This window comes from Mesoplodon mirus (genome assembly GCF_964341445.2).
Source record: "Mesoplodon mirus genome assembly, chromosome: 2".
Classification (NCBI taxonomy): domain Eukaryota; kingdom Metazoa; phylum Chordata; class Mammalia; order Artiodactyla; family Ziphiidae; genus Mesoplodon; species Mesoplodon mirus.
Genome location: NC_138977.1, coordinates 161476734 through 161497797, shown reverse-complemented (window position 1 = coordinate 161497797; position 21064 = coordinate 161476734). Strand labels below are relative to the sequence as shown.

Genomic DNA, 21064 nt, shown 5'->3' with positions numbered 1-21064 from the left:
CCCCGATCTTTTTTTCTAGGCGGTCCAGGAAGCCCATTCGGACTGTAGCCTGTCCTGGGCCCCAGGGTTTAGCCATCAGAACTTTGCAGGCGGCAGGTGTGGCCACCCTGCTTGGCGTGTTCAGAGGCTGAGCTGTGTGCCATTGGGGGTGCTGAGTGCCCAGCAGAGGACACAGCTCGTCCTCTTTCCAGGAGTCTGAACCTTGGACATTCTGTCCTGGGATAAGGTTCCCAAACATACGCACGTGAGAAAATGAAGGGCTGGAGAGGCCATTCCTAGGTCTTCTCCCGCATTTCAGCCAGTTACCATGAAGTCAGCAGCATCCTACAATGTTCACCTACATCCCCTTCCTTCTGTTTAAGGGGAAACACGGCAATTCCATTACAGCCAAAGAAACTCAGTATCCGTTTATTGAATCTTCAACTACACCAACCCACGACGCAAACCCCAGCACGGGCTCACAGCTCTCTCCCTGTGGTGTCCTTTCCCAGCTGTTAGCACCAACTCCAGGGCCCCTGTGCCCACCTGCCTCAAAAGTCAGGACATTCTCTGCTTCTGCAAGGTGGTCAAGGTTTTAAAATCAGATTATGTTGCTTGGCAGCTCCAGACGTGTTTTCTGGGTGGGGCCTGTGAAGCCGTAGCTTGGTTTTAGCTCAGGGCTGTCATTCCCATAGGGAGGACATGGCCCAGGGCCTACCTGGACCCTCAGATTCCAGGCTCCAGGATCAGGAGGGAGCCACTTGCAAAGGGACTTACTGGGAGGGGCAGCTGGCACCCTTTTGCCCATCTCAGCCAGTTGACCCAAGTCTCCCAGGATTGGGTCTCTGATCCGCCCCATCACACCACTGTCCACATTCAGGCACTGCCAGTGGGAAGGACTGGGGGGCCCACCTCATCTGGGGGAGGTCCCATGATGCGGGACCACAAGAGGTAAAGCCAACCTCTGCAGCTTTACCCTCACAATGGAGGATTTTTAAAAGGAGGCATTTGTTCTTATAGTTCTTTTGGATTTAACTTCATCTGAGCCCATCACAACCTGGTAGCATCCAGATCCCCACAGCCAGCCTCATTTCTCACTATCTCACCTACCCGTAATTTATTGTGCGTGCAATTCGGTAGCCAACATCAAGTCATATTTGGAAAGAGGACACCAACAGACCAGCTAACGAGACATCTCATGACTCAACAGGAAAGTTGGAGCAGCATCTGCCAGTTTCCAGGCCAGCCTTGTGTCTGTCTCTATAGCCCTCCCAGGCCATCTCCACCCAGAAGGGAGGTTTTTTCATCAGCAGCACCAGAGCATTAGCATGACAGATGGCCAGCAGAGAATTGACCAAGGCACAGAAGTGCAATTTCAGCAAAGATCAGGATGAGGCAGTCCCATCGAGGTGCCAGCAGCACAAGGTGCTGTCCCCACAAAAGTCAGATTCCTGGCCACGAAGACTTCAGACCAATTCACGTAGAACCCATCTTTATTTTCTATCTTAAACTCAATGTCTTCAGTATAATCTACTGAAGAATAGATACTGTGACCTGAATGTTAGGATTCGTGGCCCACCTAAATGGGCCATGCCTGGGGTTGTGGAGGATCGACATTTCTGATCATTAAAATTTAATAGGAGTTTCATCACTGTCTTGCAAAAAAATCTCCATGCTGAATCAGACCAACTTATCTACAGCAAACAAGAGCGAAACATTAAACCCCAGTGAGGTTTGTGCAGCAGGATTCACACTAACTGAAAGGCTGAAGGTACCTCCACATGGATTCCCTTTGCCCTCCAGTGAGGCTTTGGACACATATGAAAGGAGAGGACTCATTATGTTTAGTGAGTGGATGAGGTTTTTCTCCAGTGTGAGCCAATTTTTCCCCAAAGGATGTGGCAAGATGGGAACCAACAGGATTATTCTCCAAGGTGGATAATCACATGTATCCTAAAGGATAAGCATCCAAGGTGCTCCCACATTTACTGCGTTTGGAGAGTCACTCCCATGGGACCACTAGCCCCACATTCCCTATAGTCCTGGTGTTTTCTGGGGTGTGCTTTGGGACGAGTGCTCACTGAAGGCTGTTCACATGGATGACTTTCAGGGAATTTCTCCAATGACAGTTACTCCATCTCCTATGGGATAAGGAACCACTGAATCCGAGTTACTGCATGAATTTGTAGGGTCTTTGTCCAAATAGGATTGAAACTGGAGCGGGAATCATATACCCAGACCAAGACTCCATCCCCCAGCTCAGGCATCTGTATGCTAACAAAAGATCCAGCAAGGCTCTGTTTTCTTTGAATTCCACAGCCAGGCCCCCATAGCCTATTGGTTCTTACCACCAGCCTAGCAACCCCTGCATGACAGGCAGGGTCTGAAGAAGCTTAGCACATGCAGGGTATAAACACCTGCTACTCTGAGATTAATAGTTTGTTTCAGTGGGATCCTGAGACAACTGAGTCAGCTCCCCAGCTACTCAGGACAGGGAACAGTCAAATCCTGGGCCAGGGAGGCCAAGACTTGAGGGTGGAGCCTCTATGCTCCTGATGTGCTCATCTGCTCTGGCTCGCAGAGAGCCGGCTCTGAAAGTCAGCCAGTGATGCATCCCTGAGCAGGTTTTTCTGGCTGAATTCTAAGCTCAGGGGTCTATTTCACTAGGATCACCCTCTGGAGGGCTCTGTAGAGCTCACTATGCCACACTCCTTCCATCCCACACCTTCTTAATAAGTCTGAGTTTTCCTACTGAGCACGGCCCCAGCAAGAAGGGGCCAACCAAAGGCATCACGGAGACTCATTCAGTACATGACAGCCAGCTGGGCTCCTTTCTGGGTCACAAGCTCTGGTGCTGTGTCCTCCTGTCACTACCTGCTTTCAAGCCTCTTTAGACCCCGACAAGGAAAATCTGCTCAAATCCTGAGCTCTGCTTAGACTGAGGTTGCAGAAAAGTGTGCCTCAAGTGAGTCAGATTAAACTCCTTTTCTGTTTTAAACCCAGATGGAGCCTAGCACATCAGGACACTAGTCAAGGCCACATTTGATACTCCAGCTGTTCTGAGTCCACACATCCATGCAGGTTAAAGCCAGTCATAGCCATAAGAGCTGCTAAACTTCAGCCAGCACGCTCACAGAGTCGTCCTCTGGCATACGCAGCCCCCGTCTACGCCAAGGAGCATCCAGAGCAGCGAACACCAGCAGCCCCTCACAGGCACACCAGGAAGCTCATTCTTTTTTTTTTTTCTGCGGTACGCGGGCCTCTCACCACCGTGGCCTCTCCCGTTGCGGAGCACAGGCTCCGGACGCGCAGGCTCAGTGGCCATGGCTCACAGGCCCAGCCGCTCCGCGGCATGTGGGATCCTCCCGGACCGGGGCACAAACCCGTGTCCCCTGCATCGGCAGGCGGACCCCCAACCACTGCGCCACCAGGGAAGCCCCAGAAGCTCATTCTTACAGGCTGGCCTCCAGCTTCACCTGGATCATGAAAACAATGCCCTTGGTGAGAAGTTAATGCCATACCAGCCCAGAGTCTGAGACAAGTTCTCCCCACAGAGCTTTACCATCACAAAAGGGGCTCATCTATGTGTCGTTAGTTCCTTCAGGGCACTGCCTTCTAGAAACCTCAAGGGCAAGGAAATGAAGGTTGGATTTGGGCACCAAAGCTCCACCCCACATACAGGAGGCCTGGATTGGGTGAGTTTACAGGAGGAGAAGTGTGCTGCAGGACCCAGTGCAGTCACGGATCCAGCACCAAGAAAGCCAGAGCCAGAAGCCAGGGCCTGGAAGACCGTGACAGGCACTCAGGCAGGAGTCTGGTGAGGTTTCCCTGCCAAAAAGCCTCAAAAGATTTGCCTCAATTTGCATACTGTGACCCCTAAAGTGATGCTGTGCTCCAAAGCCATTTCCCCTAAGAGGTCTTCACAGGTCATAAGAGGTAGGGAGCTGCCCTCCCTCATCTGAATTCAGACTCTTCCATTGGTTACAGACTATCTTCCTGTTATCTCCCCACGAGTAATACAATCTCATTTGCAGGATAAAACCCTTGCCAGTGCAGTTTGTCTCCAGCACCAGACCGACCGTAGCAGTCCTTACACAGCCTAGCAGAATCAGCCATTTAGCCGATTTATCTTGGGCACACAGCACAGTGTCTGGAACATAGTAAAAACTTAATAGATGTGTAGTCAGTGTTGATTTTGCCACACGCCTGGAGAGTAATTCTACAGATTACAATGCACCGTTATCTACTATCTGCTCGAAGTCTCAAAATACTATTCTACCACTTATAGAAGTTGGATAGACAGTTGGCAAGGCAAGGCAGGCAAGCAGCTAGAAATATCCTATGACAGAGTACATCCGTGAGGCCGAGACTCGTTTGTACGTTCCATCCAATAAAGGATCATCTGAAACAGTCTAGCTTCCTGTCCACAGGGCCAGATTCAAGCTTGGGTACCTTGATTCTTTTGAGTTAACCTGGAATTGAACATAGACAAAACCAAACCTACCTAAACTGAGTTGTGTGCACAGCTGCTGATTATCAAGAATTGCTGTCTCATTTAAATGTCTTACTTGCTGTCATGTCAGTGATCTAATTTGCCGTGGGAATGAAAGTATTTTTACGGCCAAGGTACCCACCCCCTTAGTGTGGAGCTCACTTATCGACACTGAAAGTCTTATGTGCTATCCCAGCACTATGAACTCAGCCAATTCCCTTTACACTGAGCATAACTTAACTCATCATCATTAACGAGTCAGCCATAGAAGGAACTGGTTGATTTGCTACCTAATCAGATGTAGCTTTATGGGAAATAATTTTGGGACTCTACATCCTCTAGGGTTAAAGACAGTTCTTTCTGTCCAGGTTGAGTTGTTAGATAGCTGTGCCTTCTAAATTTAGATGTTTGTATCAAGTGGGAACAATGCAAGACAGAAGGTACTCGTTTTTTCTCAGGACCATGTCCCAGGGCCCACCTCAGGGCACTCAAGGAGAACTGGTTCTACTAGCTGCCGGTAGTTGTCATGACACAGCCAAAGACCACTGCCCAGCAGAGTGCGCCCAACCATGCTCTTACCCTGAAAAGTCTTCATCTATTGGTGTTATGACCATGGACACACATGTACATCTCCCCCACATCCATAGCTGGGACTCTTCCATGGACCTGAGGAACTAAATCTTTCAACAGTTGTGGGAGATTTAGCTGCATGACATCATCTACTCCATGAAAATTATGGTCCAACTGCAACTCTAAGAATGTCACTATATGTTTAACATGCAGTATGTTTTAGAAGTTAGTTTTAAGCACTACCAAAAGATACCAGACTACCCGCAAGCTGTTCTACTCCTCACACGGCAGGGCCCCTGGAAGCCCAAGCTTACAACTGCAAAGCATGTTGTCAGATCATCTGCTTGGTGGCCTAGCTTTTAAGTGACTAGATCACCTACCACCCAACTGCCCAAGCCAGAAGTCGGCCATCACTGGGCTCCTTTCCTCACCCTGAAATTCCATTGCCTACACATCTTTATCTACTTCCTGTCCCCATCACACACCCCACACACTGTAAGTTTCAATTAAGGTCACTTCTCTCAGAAGATATTCCAACACCTTAGGAAAGTGAGGAACCTCATGCCCCATGTCTCTGTAGCACCTCCAGCTACAGAGATGACACCCAAGATGCTATTCTTCCAAGTTATGTACTTCCAACAACTGTATCTGAGCAAGGTTATGCTTCTTCCCCATGAGGAGCTCAAGTTTTCAAAGGGATAGAAAGTATTCCAGGGCCTAGTGCACACTAGGTTTTCTATTTGTGTCTAACTTTTCAACGCCCATCATTAATGCAATGGATATTTCAACTAACAAACATGATCCCGTGAGTTGACACAGGCCAAAATTTTTTGGAAACATCCTTTAAGTATGTTTTCTTAATTCCACCCACGATCAAGGGTGATACTCAATATTTTGACACTAGACAGTGGAGTGGTTGGGGGGTGGGGAACCCAAGGGAGGGTTGAAATAAACTTCCTGTGAACCAATCCTGAACTATCATGACAAAGTAAACTGACATCCATCCAATGGCTGACTCCACGGTTACTTTGCCTAGGAATAAGCACTTACAATTTCCAAGTTTTAGACGTTCACAGTGGTGTTCCTGGGAACATTTCTCTTGATTCCACCACTCCTGGAATTAAACGACCTCTTCCCATTGGTTTCTAGTGGTGCAGTAATTGAGAGTCACTTCAACACCCATAGCACATCAGGCAGACACCGGGTGCATATGGCTGACTTGCAGAAGTCATGCTGCCTGACCTACATAGTCTCAGTCCTCCAGGAGCAAGCCTCCCAAGGACCCACGGTCATCCTCCCCAGCATGTCTAAAGCCTCCAACTGTGGCCAACACTGCAGCATCCTCCAGTCTTGGGAATTTCAAGGGGACACAGATGTGCCAACCTCCTGAGAAACGACAACTACAGCCCAAAGACTCATAGAGCTTAAATGGTATGGACATGCCAGGGGAGACCGCGAGCCTCTTGAAATTACACCCAGATGCCAACCACTCCCAGACATACACTAGCGGTGCTGCCTAACGCACTAACTTTGGAGATAAATAAGCCGAGGCTCTGACACCAGCCTCACCCTCTGCAATCTCCCTTTGGAACTACCAACTTAAAGTTCATGTTGTCTGCATACAGAGGCCCGTACTATCCAGTCCCAACAATTCCATCAGTAGAGACTGGAGCCCACACGACCAGGGACAAGGAGTGTGGGCCTTCTCCAAGCCCAGACTCAAGCTGGGGGCATCGAGGCAGAGCTGTCTTGGGCCGCAGACACCACCCTCCCTCTGCCCTTGGAAGCAGAAGTACTTCATGGTCACGCCAGCCAGGCTGAGGAGTTTGGCCTCCTTACATCTTACAGGCAGACTAGAGAAACGACCAATATATGTGAAGCAGGTTTGGAGATGGCCAGCAGTGATGCCCCAAGGAGTCAGAGGCACCGGCCTGGAGTAGGTGTTGGCAGAAGCCAGGATGAATTTCTAGAATGCTTCGGCAGTCCGAGATCCTCAGTTATTTGGGGCAGGGGTTGGAGCCACTTCTGCAGAATCGGGACTTGAAGACACCCTGCACTCAGTTATAGAGACTCAGAATTTTTCCACGCCTGCAGTGGCCAGGGAGAATGACCCAAGTGCTGACCAGACTAGAGTGCAAGGACACACCTGGGAAGCTTTCTGCAGAAAGCGAAGCCCCCTTGACTCAAGGCTCCATGTCATCACCAAGGGCACCAGCACGACTCTCAGACCAGACACCCCACAGTAACACAGGATGCCAAGAGATCCTGCAGCCAAGTGCCTGCTTCCTGGGTGCCACCCGGACAGAACAGTGCCCAGAGCCCAGCATCACCACCGACCACACAGCCAGCCAGAGACTGTTGGGTCATCTTCTGGCATCAGGATTGAGAGGCAGAAGCACTTTGATTCTGAATATTTGCCCCAAAAGGGCAAACCTTTTCAAATGAAGTGTAATTGATGTCATCCTTGAACTTGCCTGAAAGAGCTACTGGATTCTACCATTTCCTGGGACACGATCGAGTAAGTTGCCTATTCAAGAACACAACTAAGGCTGACAAGTGTTGGTCTGTCCAGTTTAGCCCTTTCTCATGTGCTTAGGACAACAGCTTGGGCTCTGGAGAAAGCAGACCCAAGTTTGAATCCTGGTTGTGCCCCTTGCTTTTGAACTTGGGCCAAGTCATAACCTGAGCCAAGAGCATGCAAAAAAAACCAGTACCTGACTCACAGAAAGTGAGTGCAAGGGCAGAAGTCTGTTGTTCCAGAAAGGGAACCAGGGAGGCTGGGGTGAGGACAGGACTCCGTCACCTGTCCTCAGGGCACTTCACCCACCATGCTGAGTCTCAGGCAGCAGCGGAAAGGCAAGTGGGGCTGTGTTAGTTGTATGACTCATGGGAGTCCTTTGTGCAAAAGCAAAGGGGAGCAGGGGAATGGAGTGACTGCTGCCCTGTGGGGAGGAGTGAGTGAAGTACTTAGGCCCAAGTCTCTGAAACCAGGTGTGTAGGGCTCCTCTCCTGGATCTTAGAAGGATCAGATAATGGAGGTTGTTGTCTACGAGGTGATGGCTTAAAGAAATGAGGATAGGTCAGTAACTTGAGTAAAGAAGATATATCCCCTGAGCTATGTTTATTAAATCTAGGCCGAAGCTATGCAGTGCTACAAAGTTCTCAAAAGTACATCCACTGGACATAACCTCAAAGGGGAAAGTTTTGTATGCAAGATTCCATAGCTTGCAAGGAATTGCAAACTCTTACAGAACTAGTTAGAGGTGTTAGATACCTATTTGCAAAGCCCAGAGCCCTGCCAGCCTGTGAAATACTGTTTCTTGTCTTCAACTGAGCAGCCCAAGGAGGGACCCAGTAACAAGCTCACACACAGGGTTGGAGGTAAGAATTACTTCTTGTTCTTGCCTTGGAAGAACTTACAGAGGTTAACACTCATAGGTTTATATAGGCGGGTCAGGGCTTTGCATTATTTATCCTCTGACAAAGGTGTGGAGGACAAAAGCAGAGCTTTTGCTGTCATGGCCCTCAGTAGTTCTCCCTTCTAGGAGGGCAGCCCCATGCCCCGCCCCAGGTTTCCAGGACACAAGGTGGGTACCATGTAGCTAAGTTTGCCCCGTGCGCCTTCACCACCCCAGTTCATAGCTAATTGGACTATGGTTGTGAAACTGAAGACTAGATCCATTAAACTGTAACTTGCTTGAATAAGTTGTAACTTGCCTTTACTCATCAAGCTTGCTGTAATTGTTCTTGCAAATTGCATCCCCTCCAAGCTTCACTGAGCCTAGATTTATCAAGAGATTCCTTTAACTGCCCCATATAGATAACAGCTGACACATGGGTCAGTAATAGTGAAGAGTTGCCTAAGTGTTTTTCAGGAACTTGGAGCTAGTTCTGGCCCAGCTCAAACCAGTCAAGACCACTGACAATTCAACTGGGCCTGCGTGAGTGTCTGAAGGATGACCTTTTGCCATCACAGGGCCAAAAACACCCTCAGATCATGTTAATGTTGCCATTTTCTGAACACGAGTCCCGTGAACCATGCAACTCAGATACATGTGCAGAGCAGCGATTACCTCTTTTCCTGCCTCCAATCACCTTCCGCTGCGTCTCCAACCTCCCTATACTTTTCACCCATAAGTAGGCCAGGCCCCTCACCTTCAGGGAGCCAGATCTGAGGTTCGTTCTCCCGTCTTCTCTCACTTGGGGGCCTCCTGAATAAGCCTTTTCTCAGCTACAAACCTCAGCGTCTCAGCATTTGGCTTGCTGTACTCATCAGGCGAATGAAACTGGTTCAGCAACAGAGGGACCCTTGATCCAACCTGGGCTCAATTATCAGGGAAACTGGAAGTGAGGGTCTGCTTGTGAAGCAGATTGAAGGTGATGGCAGTAAGACTGGCTTAAGGTAGGAGAGACAGAGGTGATCGCTTCCAGGGACATTTTATAGAGATGCTTCTTGAGTGTGGCTTACCTGAGCTTGTTTACACATTACAGAGAAGGACCCAGGAAAAAATAAGATTCCTAGAGGAGCAGGGCTAGTAATGGGGAGGTTACCCTAGTGCACAGTACATCCCGACATCCCCTTCCAAGAGGTGGGCTAGTCCAACCCTGAGCTCCTCGAGGGAGCAGTGCCCACCCTGCTCCCTGTTCCTCATTGCAGCACTCGGCATGGAGTCCTTTTGCACGGGCCCAGCACACTCGAACAGGAAGGAGATCCCTTTCCTCAGAGCCTGACGTGAGAACACCAGTGTTGAAAGTGAGCAAGCAGAAGTTCAGAACCTGTCCAGCTGCTCCTTTGTTTCTCCCCAAAGCTCTGTATAGACTCCCAATTTATGGAGGAGGCAACACGGGCTGAGGCAGATTCCCTTAGGGCCGCACATCCTGAGCCCTCGTTTTCACTACAAAGCAGTTGGCAGAACCAAAGGGGGCAAAGGTAAAGCCTCTTCACACACACATCTAGAGCCAGACTAAGGGTTTCCTCCGAGTTACCCAATTCAGGTAACTGCAACCAGTTTCCCCAAAGCCAGCCTAGGAGTTTTCCTGGAGAAAGACTTAAGGAGTTGCCCCAAAGTGGAGGTTTTTAAGAGACACTATTTTACGTACTTTGGAATTCAGTGCAAAGTCATGTGATGCTCTTGTGGCTCATTCTCTCCAGGATGAGAATCAGCAGCTTCCTTTAGCTTGTCTGGTAGGCCTTTCACTAAGGATTGGAAAAACATGGTCCCTGTTCTCAAGATGTTTACAGCAGGGGTAAGCAAGCTGGATTAATCCAGCAGGCCCAGCAACAAATGTTAAATGCTGCTTACATACAGTTTAAGAATTCAGTTGAATGGACTCTGGCCTTAAACTGGGGTGTCAGGGAAGGCCCGGAAACAGGTGCAGTAGCCCCAAGGCAGGCGCTGTGCCAGTGGCAGAGCTGAAAGACTCAGTGAAAGAGCAGCTTGAGAGCCAGGCTAGATCCGATTTGGTGAAGGATTGAATGTGAGGGTGAGAATGGGTGGGTGAGGTTTCTGACCAGTGCAGCTAGAGAGATGGGGTCACTGGTCACTGCAGGAAGGGACCCCCCCAAAGGAGTCCCATCTCATTCGCTTTGGTTTGGTCCTAGGCGCCTTCTCTGGGACATTCCCGAGGAGCCAGAAGGCAGTTTCAGAAGTGAGGGTTTCAGAAGTGGCTGGACAGACACAGCACTGAGTCACCAGAGTACAGTAGTTTCAGGGTCCCCACTGGAGGCCAAGGTCACATTGTTAGGTGGTTGTATTAAAGGCGTAGGTGAGGAGTAGGAGAAACCGAGGAGAGCTGGAAACACAGCTAGCCACAGCTCAAGTATCAGAGCCCTTACAGCTGAAACCACCAGACCAGGATCACCCCAGAGAAGAGCACCCCGCACCCCTCTTCCTTCCAACTGCCGCAACTCCCTGCCAAGTCACACTGTCTGCGACTTATGTTTTATAAAGGCCAGCATCCCCACCGCACCCAAACTTTTCTCAAGCTCCCAGACCAACCTAATTTACTTGTAAGCTAAAAGAGCCATAGAGCCTAGCATCCTGCCAGGGGTTTGGAACTTAATTCTAAGTAAGTTTGCTTTATAATCTCATTTTCACCGAGTCCAATGAGGCTTTACCCACATGCATAAGGGCTTGAGGCTGAGGCCTCAGTTTTACTTTCAAGTCAGTCCTTGCATTACATAGATGCCCTAGGGATGAACTTAAGTTATCACACCTGCTCTTAACCCAGTCCCAATAAGGTTAATAATTAAATCCTGGTTTCTCAGAATAATTAATTACAGCTCCCACCTGTAGAACACTTGTTTTTCATTTCTGCTTTAGAAATCTCACCCTTATGTACAAAGACACAACATTTCTAGGGTCCTTCAATTCACAAAACTACCTTCCCATCTACCCTGTGCCAGGGACACACTCCCAACAGGAACAGGGAACGGAGTATCAGGAATGCACTTGCAAGGGCTGGAAGGTTGCACTTCAAAATAAGGTGCTCAGGGTAGGGGACTTCCACTGAAAAAAGTGACGCGAGCAGAGCATTTAAGTACTTTTCAGAGTAATTCCAGGTAGCGAACAGAGGTGGGGGGGGACCCCGTAGGTGCAAGAGCAAGCCTGGGGCATTCCTGGGGTACCAAGGAAGCTGGGGTGCTGCAGAAAGCAAGCAAGGGGGAGCAGAGCTGAAGGCAAAGGAGAGTAAGATGGAGTCTCATGGAACCCATCACACAGGGCCCAGTAGGCCACGTTAATCCCTTTGGCTTGAATTTTGAGATTCCAAGCACCTACAAGTTTTAAGCTGAGGAACAGATTTCATTTTCAATTTTGAAACCAACAGGCTGCAGTCGGGAGAGCAGACCAAGGTGAAGGTCGGGGAGCAAAAGCCAAGAGACCAGACAAGGAAACACCTGCGTTAACCCAGGTACGACTTCAGGGCTCTACAGACCAATTAAGTGGAAGCCGCAGAAAATGAACCTGGATGCAGTTTGAAAATAGAGCGAACAGGATTTCCCAGTGGATGAGATAAAGTCAAGGATGACCCCGAGGTTTTCTAGTTTGGGCTTCAGGCCCTTTAACATATTCTCACATTTACCCTCCCCTCTCCCAATTCCGATGGAAAGACAGTAGCCCCCAGCCCCTGCTGAAAGGTGAGGTTCAAGGTATTAATAACACCTCAGAATCCTTGCTTCTCCCCTCGCAACGAGCCGCTGCCTCGCTCTTACAAGTGGAAGCTCCCTTTCCCTTCTGCTTTCTTCATTAGAAAATAAGCCCTAGTTTTCTTCGAACCTACATCCCCTTTGCTCTATGGCTTCCTAGCTTTCTAAAAGGGAGTTTTGAGAGAGCTCGGCCCTGCAAGGTACATCCCTAAAGTTCCTCCTGCCAGCTGCTTTTTTCGAGGAAGGGCGACTCCCAGTTAGTCTCGCTTTAAAAAGAAAGCAAGAAAAAGCACTCTCCTACGTTTGCAAAACCCAAGCTGGCGCCTCACAGCTTCTGCAAACAGCAGGCGTCCACCCGGCCGGAAGGCTGGCGGCTCGGGAACGCCCGCTACGCAAACACAGGCAGGAAAAAGGCTTTCCCGGAGCGCTCCGCTGCTTTCAGCGCCCGCAAAACTTCAGCAAGAAGCAACGTCGAGTACCCCCAACCTTCCGCCCACCCTTCCCCAGCGACCCCCACCCTCACAAACCTCGCCCACCAGTTCCCAAGAGCAGTCTGACGCCCAGGGCGGCTGGCCCCGCCTTTTCTCAGGGCCGAGAGTGACGTCACTTCCGGGGGCGGGGAGCCCTGGGCGGGGCCCGCGCGGGGGGAGGGGCGCGGCCAGGTCCGCGCAGGCTCGCCGGGGCCGCTGCCTCCGAGCTGAGCGCTTGACTATATATGGTCAAAGCTGGGGGCGAGCCGCGCGCGGGGCCGCGCTTCCGGGTTCGGCGCGTACTCAGCGGCAGCGCGCAGGGCAGGGCGCGAGCCGGCCTCGGAGACCCGGCCTCGGACCGCCCCCTCCGCGCACTGCACGCCCGGCGCCGCCTTTCGGCCCCTGTCCCCGGCTCGGCCTCGGCCCCGTCTGATTCTCGGCGCGCGCGGCCCCGGAGGCTCTCGGCGAGCGCTGCGCGGTAACAAGTGGGCAAGGATGCCATACGAGATCAGTAAGTGCCGCGGCCCGGTGCCCCCGGGATGGGCTCCGGCCCTGCCTGGCCCCCTCGGCTATCGACGGGGCGCGAGGAGCGGGCGGCCTGGAGGGGTCCCCGGAGCGCGGGGGAGGGGTGCGGGCGCAAGCCGGTGAGCGACCCGCCGCCCTCGGGGGTGCCGCGCGGCGATCCCCGGCCAGGGGGACGCCCCAAAGTTGGCGATGCGGTCGGAGCCCCGCGGAGCCCCCGCATCCCTGAAGGGCCTGGTGGAGAGCGCGGACCAGGAAGTCGCGCCGTCCTCTGCGCTCCTTCAAAGTGGCGACCGCCCCTCCGGGTGGAGGCAACAGGTGACCGGCTGAGACCGGCCCAGGGCCCTTCTCCTTTTCCCCCTCCCCTCCCCTCCCCTGCTTTCTGTCCTCAGCCCGGCGGGGGGCCGAGGCAGGAGCTGCCCCTCATGTGCCCTGCTGCGTTTGTGTCTCTGCAGAGAAGGTGTTCGCCAGCCTCCCCCAGGTGGAGAGGGGTGTCTCCAAAATCATCGGCGGCGACCCCAGGGGCAACAATTTTCTTTACACCAATGGAAAGTGCGTCATCCTAAGGAACATCGACGTGAGTACCTACCCGCTTCCCCCCACCAGGCGCTAGTTCCTTACCTGAGCGCAGCTCCTGGGTGAATTCTTCCCCTTCCACCACCTCACCGGCCGCCCAGCGGCCTGGGGAGAGGACGCCACGCCCCCTCAGCCTTGGGAAGACACCTCGGAAACCCAGGAAGACAGCTTCAAATTTATACAGGCCCAATTCTCTTTCTTCGTGGGGAAGCTGAGGCTCAGATTAGTTCAGTTCAAGAGAAGAAGGGTTCGAGGGGTGGGACCTTGACCTTGGGGTGGTTGGTGACTTGGCCTCTCTGAGTCCCAGTTTTCTCATCTGTAAAATGTAGGTGATGAGATGAGGCTCCCCTCCACTTCCCTCGGCTGCCTGGGCCCCCTGAGTGAGACGCTACATCCCTCCAGCCCAGCATGCCTGGCAGACACCCAACACTGGTTAAATGGCACTCGTGTTTAATTATTTCATATCCAGGGTCCCCCAGTGTGGCAGAGCCCAGACTCACAGCCAGGCCTCTGCATTTCAGCCTGATCTTCCACCTACAAATCTGAGCCCCAGTGCAAAATCAGGAACCAGTGTTTTCCCATGAATCATCTGCATGGGCATCCTGTACCCAGGCTGAGAATGCTTCTAGAGCCCACTCCTTGGGAAATCCTGGAGATTTTCCATTACTGCTCTGTAATCATTGAAATGACCCAGTCTGCTGGTCAGTCTCCCGGCTGCTAGGACGGCACGCGGAAATCTTTCTTCTGCCTGCGTCAGCTGAGTGGTGGGGTGGGATATGGAAGCCAGAGGTACCAACATGACCATTTGGGGGTGTATGGGGGGTTCTCTTGAGCTTGGGGTGGGGGCTTGTGCACAGTTTGTAGGTGGGTGATTTTGATTGGCAATGCCCCCAAGGGATGTCAACTTAAATTCACATGTGTTGTGCATGATTACCCTTGGGGGGTTGGAACTGTCGCTTTTGAGATGCCCGTGTTCTCAGGAACCTCAGGGCTGGCTGAGGGAATGAAGGGGCTCTGTGGGCCTTGGTTTCCTTGTCTGTGAGAGGAGAGGCCCCCTGTGTGGAATGAGGTGCTTCTGGCTCTGCCCCCATCTCTGTTCAAGCCAAGCAGTCTGCTGGGAGTCAGAGCTCCATTTGGCAGTTTCTCCCTTGCCCAGGATGGCTGGGCACCTCACTGGAAGGGGGTGGGTGGGTGTGAATGTGCCTTGAAGGTGCTAACCGCTCCTCTTCTAGATACAGATTCCTAGAAAGTGGATCCCGCCTTGCTCAGAACTGAGGGAAACATTACCAAGGACTTAGATCATAAAGATCTGGAGGTCTCCAGAGAGGTCCTGAGATATTGAGAAAATAAAAGTTGAGATGGCCCTTAGTAGATAGATACTCACTTGTAGTTTGTCAAGTAAAATGGGCGAAAGCATTCTCAGGGATACAGTACAGTGGAATGAATGCTTGGGTTTGTCCCTAACAAGGCACACACACATCATGGCAGGCTACACTCACTTCCAGATGGGAGACCTCACATGAAGACATACTGTGTGTCTGGTACCATGAAAGGTTCTTAATCTTCAGCATCTCCTTTATACCCTACCCGCCCCCCCGCCGCAGTAGACCCATTGCTTAGAACTGGGGTCAGGCTCAGCAAGGTGAAGGTAGCCAGTAACGGGAGCTGCTTCCAGTGGAGGAGCTGTTTACAGTCACAGACAAGCACCCTCTTTGCAGGAGGCATTCCCTGACTTGTGGAACCCATTCTGCTTGTTCTTCTGAGCTTTTTATTCTTATCAATACTCCAGAGTTTACTGTTCTCTTTTGAGGGTGCATCTGCTTTCCTTTCCTATCTATTTGTAAGTTTCTACAGGGCCAGGACAGCATTGGGATGCTGATGTGTTGCTTCCTCTCTGTTCTGGACATACATCAGGCATTTAGGCTTTTGTTCAATGGGGGTGGACCACTGGTACTTGAGTAAAGGGGGGTACATTTTTAATTAGGGCAGAGTACCCCTGGGAAAAAGACATGAATCTAATGAACATTCCGGAAATAGGAAGGAAGGTGATCTGGTTGGAATACAGGCTCAGAGTAGAGAAGAGACATGAAAGGGAGGAGGGGACCAGATCGTGGAATGTCCAACAGATGTCTGATTGGCAGCTCATACTTAATGTGCCCAAACCATATTTGGGTTTCCCATGTGTCTGTCCCTAGAACAGCGATGCCACTCCCCAGCTGGTCAGGCCCCAACCTTGGACTTCTCCTTGGTTCCCCCTTCAATGCCATATTTAGTTCTTCAGTTAATCCTATTGACTCTACATTCAAAGACTTCAGAATCTGACAGAACTACTCATCCAAGCTACCATGCTCTCTCGCCTGGATTGCAAAAACAAAAGGCTAACCTGGTCTTCCACCCTGGCCCTCCTCTAGTCTGCTCTCAGCACCACGGCTGGGCCAGTTATATTAAAATATGAGATCAAGTTGCTCCTTTGCTCTCCCCGACCCACCGAGGCTGATAGGGCCTTGCTGTCCAGTCTTGCACCTTTGATCTCACCTCACTGCTCACCTTCTCCTGCTGGCTCCAGGCACCCTGGCTTCTGTGCTCTCCCTGGAGCACGCTCCATATGGGTCTCAGGACACGGGCATTGTTGTGCCCTTTGTCTGGATATTCTTTCTTCAAATAGCTGCATGGCTCACTCCCTGTCTTGCTTTATGTTTCTGTTGAGATGTTGCCATGTGGCAGGGGCCCCTCCTAAATAGGGCTCCCATCCTGGCCTTCTCTGCCCTTTGGTGCTAATGGTGCATGGGGAGCCAGCCAGTGAGCAGCCACCCTAACCTGCTATGTCCTGGCCTAGCACAGTACCTGGCATGTAGTAGGTGCTCAGTAAGTCATTTATTGATTGAAAGGCCTTGAGAGCCAGGCTGTGTCGTGGAGATAATAGGTAGCCACTAAAGGTTTCACTGCATGGAAGTAAGAAAGACTTAGCCTGGTTCAGGCTGCTGGACCTAAATTGTGTGGCATCCACCTTTATTAACACCAAGCAGGTATCAGACCCTTGCTGACCTTCCACTTGGAGCCACGGCTGTCATGCACTTTATTTCCTTAAAAGTTGTTTTGTGAACCCAGCATAACGGCACTTCTTAAGCTGGTAGAAAACAGTGTTTCTTATCTATTTTCTTTCAACACATCCCGATTGCCACACCTTGGAGAGGAAATTCTCCACAGTTAAAAGCATGCAGTGATGTGGCCGTTCAGAAAGGAGTATTCCAGAAGGAGGGAACCTGATACACTCTTAACTCTAGGGCTGCATCACCTAGATGTAGTCTGGGAAGGTTCCTCCCAGTGTCTATGAAGGAGCCTCTTCATATTCTGAACTGCCCAGGATCACTTCCCTGTAAAACAGCTTTGGCAAGTGAGCCTCCCGGCAGAGGCCCCTCTACTGCCAGAAGCAGCCAGCAGGTTTGCTGCAAGGGCAAGTTTGGGGCTGGCTTTTTAAAATAGCCAGTCCCTAAATTCCAGAACGAATATATACATTTTATATATGTGTATACACACACACACACACACATATATGTGTGTATACATACACGTGTGTGTGTGTGTATATATTTGGAAAAAATGATTTATATAAAGTTAAACTCCAGGGAGCACAATGTCTGTAGCAGTTTGACGTTGCTCTGCTTCCAGTCACAGGATCAGTGGCCTCATCTCCTTGAACAGAGTCTAGACCAGGTTGGGAGATGTTGAACTTGAGTGCTGAGTTTCACGCAGGATGATCTGCTGCCAGTCATGTGCAGAAGGGCCACTTGTGCGTCCCCTTCAGGTGGGGGAGAAGGACTGACCTCGTCCCTTCTGTCCCATTGCACGTGCCTGCGAGTCCCTGCCGCGTGCCCAGGATGGCCGCCGGCCCCGCGGGGAGCGCAGACACAGAAGCCCTGCCTGCGCAGAGCTCGCTGCCTTGGGTGGGAGTGAAACGGGCCCCCCGGTGACAGGAGGAAATAGCGTGTTTGATTACGGCCTGGACAGAAAGCCAGCAGGCAGCACACGTGTGGGGTCAAGGGCAAGGAGAGCACTGAGGAAGCTGGGGCTCCGAGAAGGCGCCAGAGCTGAGTGGAGCCCGAGTGGTGGGGACGTGCCTCACTGGCTCCCAGGCCAGTGACCCTCAGGTGCTTTGGATGTGACATCAGTGTCACCCCCTCCCCTGCCCATTGCCAGTCGTGGTGCGGCCCCCCATGTGTCAGCTGGCTCTGGGTGGGCGCTTCCATTTCGCTCCCCACCACCCTTCCCCCTCCATCTCCTTTACTTGAGCCCGAGTTAATCCTGTTACAAGTATTTCTAAGCACCTGCTTTGTAGTGACGCCCATGCCTAGTTCTGGAGACACCCCAGCAAAAGCATGTCCTCATGGAGCTTACAGTCTCCCAGGGAAACCGACACTCAGACGGGACTGATGCTGAGAGGAGGAGACGTGCCGTGAGGACTTCTGAGCAGCTGGGAGCCCGGGGAGGGACCAGTCAGTGGAGAGGGGGTAGCTAGAGGGCCCCGCACAGGTTGTGGAGTTTTGTGGCTGGAGCACTGGGGTTGGGGGGGACGACAGGCAGGCAGGAGAGGGTGCGGGGCTCTGGTGCTGGGGGCCGGGAGGCTCTGAGACAGCCCGGCCCTGACCGGAGGCCACCAGAACCATGAAAAGTTTCAGCAGATAAGCAGTGCGGTAGAGAACTGGTTCTGTATCTAAGATGTGAGGCGGGAGGGAGACCGGTTAGGAATCTGCTCAAAGATTAAGGCATCATCAGCTGGTTCATCCGATCCTCGATCCTGGGTCTTGGCGTTGCCCACACACATTCCATCTTGCCGAGCCCTGCCCGCAGCCACAGTGCCTAAGATTAAATCAGTGGTTCTCAGTGAAGCGGTTTCGCCCCCGCTTCCACCCTGCTAAGGGATACTTGGCAATGTCTGAAGACATTTTTGTGCTACTGGTATCTAGTGGGTAGAGGCCAGGGTGTTCCCAAACATCCCACAATGCACAGGGCTGTCCTGCAGCCCAAAGTGTCAGCAGAGGTGATTGGAGAACCCCAGTAGGTAACATTCTAACGCACCAGGTTAGCGCTTTAAAAGAAGTGTGTCCTAAGTGCTTTGGGAACAAGAGGGAAGGACCAGCTGTGCCACAGAGCTGCAGGGAAGGCTTCTGGAGAAAGGGCACTTTTGAGTTGGGTTTTGGAGGGTGAGTAAGAGTTCTCCAGGAAGGGCATTGAGACAGCAGAGATGGGGGGAGTCTAGACAGGGAGTACAAGTGCATGGAGGTTGGAAGAAGTGGTGAATCAGACCCGGGCCCTGCCCTCTGGAAAGCTTTGTGGGTATAAGAATGGCATGTAGTCCAAGGTAGAAAGTACTAAGGGCAATGGAGAGGGAGGTTAGGGAAGGTAGTGTGAGCTTTCTGGGCTGGGAGAGATATTTCCAGCTTGGAGCATCAGAGAAGGCTTCTCGGAGGAGGTAACCTTTGCCTGAGGTTAAAAGATAATTAGGAGAAGGTTATCTGGGACCGGGAAGTAGGGAAGATATTCCAGACTGAGGCAGATAAAGGGAAGAGTGTCACAGCTAGTGATCTGATAGAGGAGGGACAAGGGCGGAATGGGAAATGGACTTTGGACCGTAGGTCCAGACGTATGGCTACGTTCCTCTGGGTGAGAGGGAGCCTTGAAGGTTGAGCAGGGCAGGCTGATTGCCCTGTGTGTGAAGTCACTGGTTCACTGCTGGACCCTGGGCCAGCCCAGAGGAGGTGCAGGTGTGGGGAGTTCTTCGGAGGAGTGAATGTACAATGCTTGGTGTGTTCTCACCACCCTCTGAGGCACTGTGATCAGGCTGAGCCTCTGGGTTCGGACCTGCAGGTCTGGAAGCGCAGAGGTTTGTGGAGCTGCCTGGCAGCCGGGTCGCTCTGTAGTCATTCGAGTTGAGCCCTTATCGCCAGTGAGCAGAGGGCCCTGCAAGTTGTGTTTGCTGCACAGGTCCCACCACCAGCGCCTGCTTTTAGGAACTGGCTGTGTTTAGAAAGCCAGTGCTCTGGAAACTTAATCCTCCTGAAGGTCGTGCTCACTTTGCCTGGTTTGGAGGAGGCCCAGGTCCTTCTCTGGAGGCCTCCGCAGCGCTATGTCCCGCAGCTTCCGTGGTTGGGCAGCCTCCCCGATCCCTGACCTGTCCATTGGGTTCACGGGGGGCCCGGTGTGCCGTGGCAAGCCGCCATGCACCGTGGCCGGAGCCACCCCTTAACCTTACCTGTAAAGTGCGGTGGTGACCTTTGACCTCAGCACCTGAGCCTCAGGACAAAGGAATGTGAGAGAGCCTTGAGGGGCTCTTTTAGTGACTTCCCACCCTGTGTTGTGGAAAGGTGTTGAGGGGGAGATTGCTTAGCTTGCTGCTGGTGGGGGGCTCCGCGCACAGGTGGGAGGTGGGAGTGGCCTCCTCCTCCAAGGCACCTACACTGCTGGGCCCTGGACCAGCCCTCTGCAATGATGTGATCGGAGTTGGGACGTGGAGAGCCTGGCGGATCAATGGAAGGCAGATCCGAGCGGTTCTAATTGGGGTCAGTTCGAACGACATTGTCAGGATATTGTCCTGGTCCCAGGAGGGGCAGGAAGAACTGGATGGAGTCTGGCTGGGGTGGAAAGACAAGGTGGGGTTGAGAGCTGTGGCAGAAGATGGGACAGGGCTGGGGCAGGCCTGCGGGGTGCGGGGGTCACAGGTAGCGGGCAGGGCAGGGACAGTCCCAGGGTAGAGGGTGAGGGGCAGGGCTGGGGTGAGCCTGGGGTCTCAGTGAGATGACAGGAGGTTTTCACGGGCTCTGCCTGCCTCTGCCCACATCTGCTAGGGACCCACGGGCCTCAAATGCCAGGGCTTCCTCCTGGTTTCTGCCTGAAGTCCCTTGTCCCCTGATGGGGGCAGGGCAGGAAGGAAGTCCCAGGGGAGGGGCACCCCAGCCTCTCACCCTCTGGCAGGGCAGAAAATCCAGCCCCGCTCTGAAGGCCTCCCTGCGGCTCCTGGAGTTGGCTTCCTTCCCTTCCTCTCTCATTCCCCGTTCCCAAGTGCTTCCCCAGATAAACTGCACAGCCCGAATCCTGTTCTCCCTGGAGACCGCGGAGGGGGGAGGGGAAGAACTGCTGCCCGCCCTGAGGGTCTGAGTCCTGACCCTGCTGGTCTGCGATGAGCCTGGCCTGCAGTGGACACGTAGGGCACAGGGAGGCATCATCTTCGGCTCAAGCAGCCGGCCTCCCTGTGTGCAGAGCAGCAGGGAGGGGTTGCTGCTGGTCGGATGCATTCTGTTCTTTATGTTCAGC

General features: G+C 52.3%; 1 protein-coding gene across 1 annotated transcript in view; it reads left to right on the top strand.

Annotated features, from left to right (window-relative positions):
* The first annotated feature begins 12941 nt into the window (after positions 1-12941).
* WDR1 (WD repeat domain 1) overlaps positions 12942-21064 on the top strand; it is a 39583-nt gene continuing 31460 nt past the window's right edge. The window contains exons 1-2 of the mRNA XM_082611325.1: positions 12942-13169; positions 13636-13757. Coding sequence (XP_082467451.1) covers positions 13154-13169; positions 13636-13757 — 138 coding nt within the window. The 5' untranslated portion in view covers positions 12942-13153. The remainder of the gene's footprint in view (positions 13170-13635; positions 13758-21064) is intronic.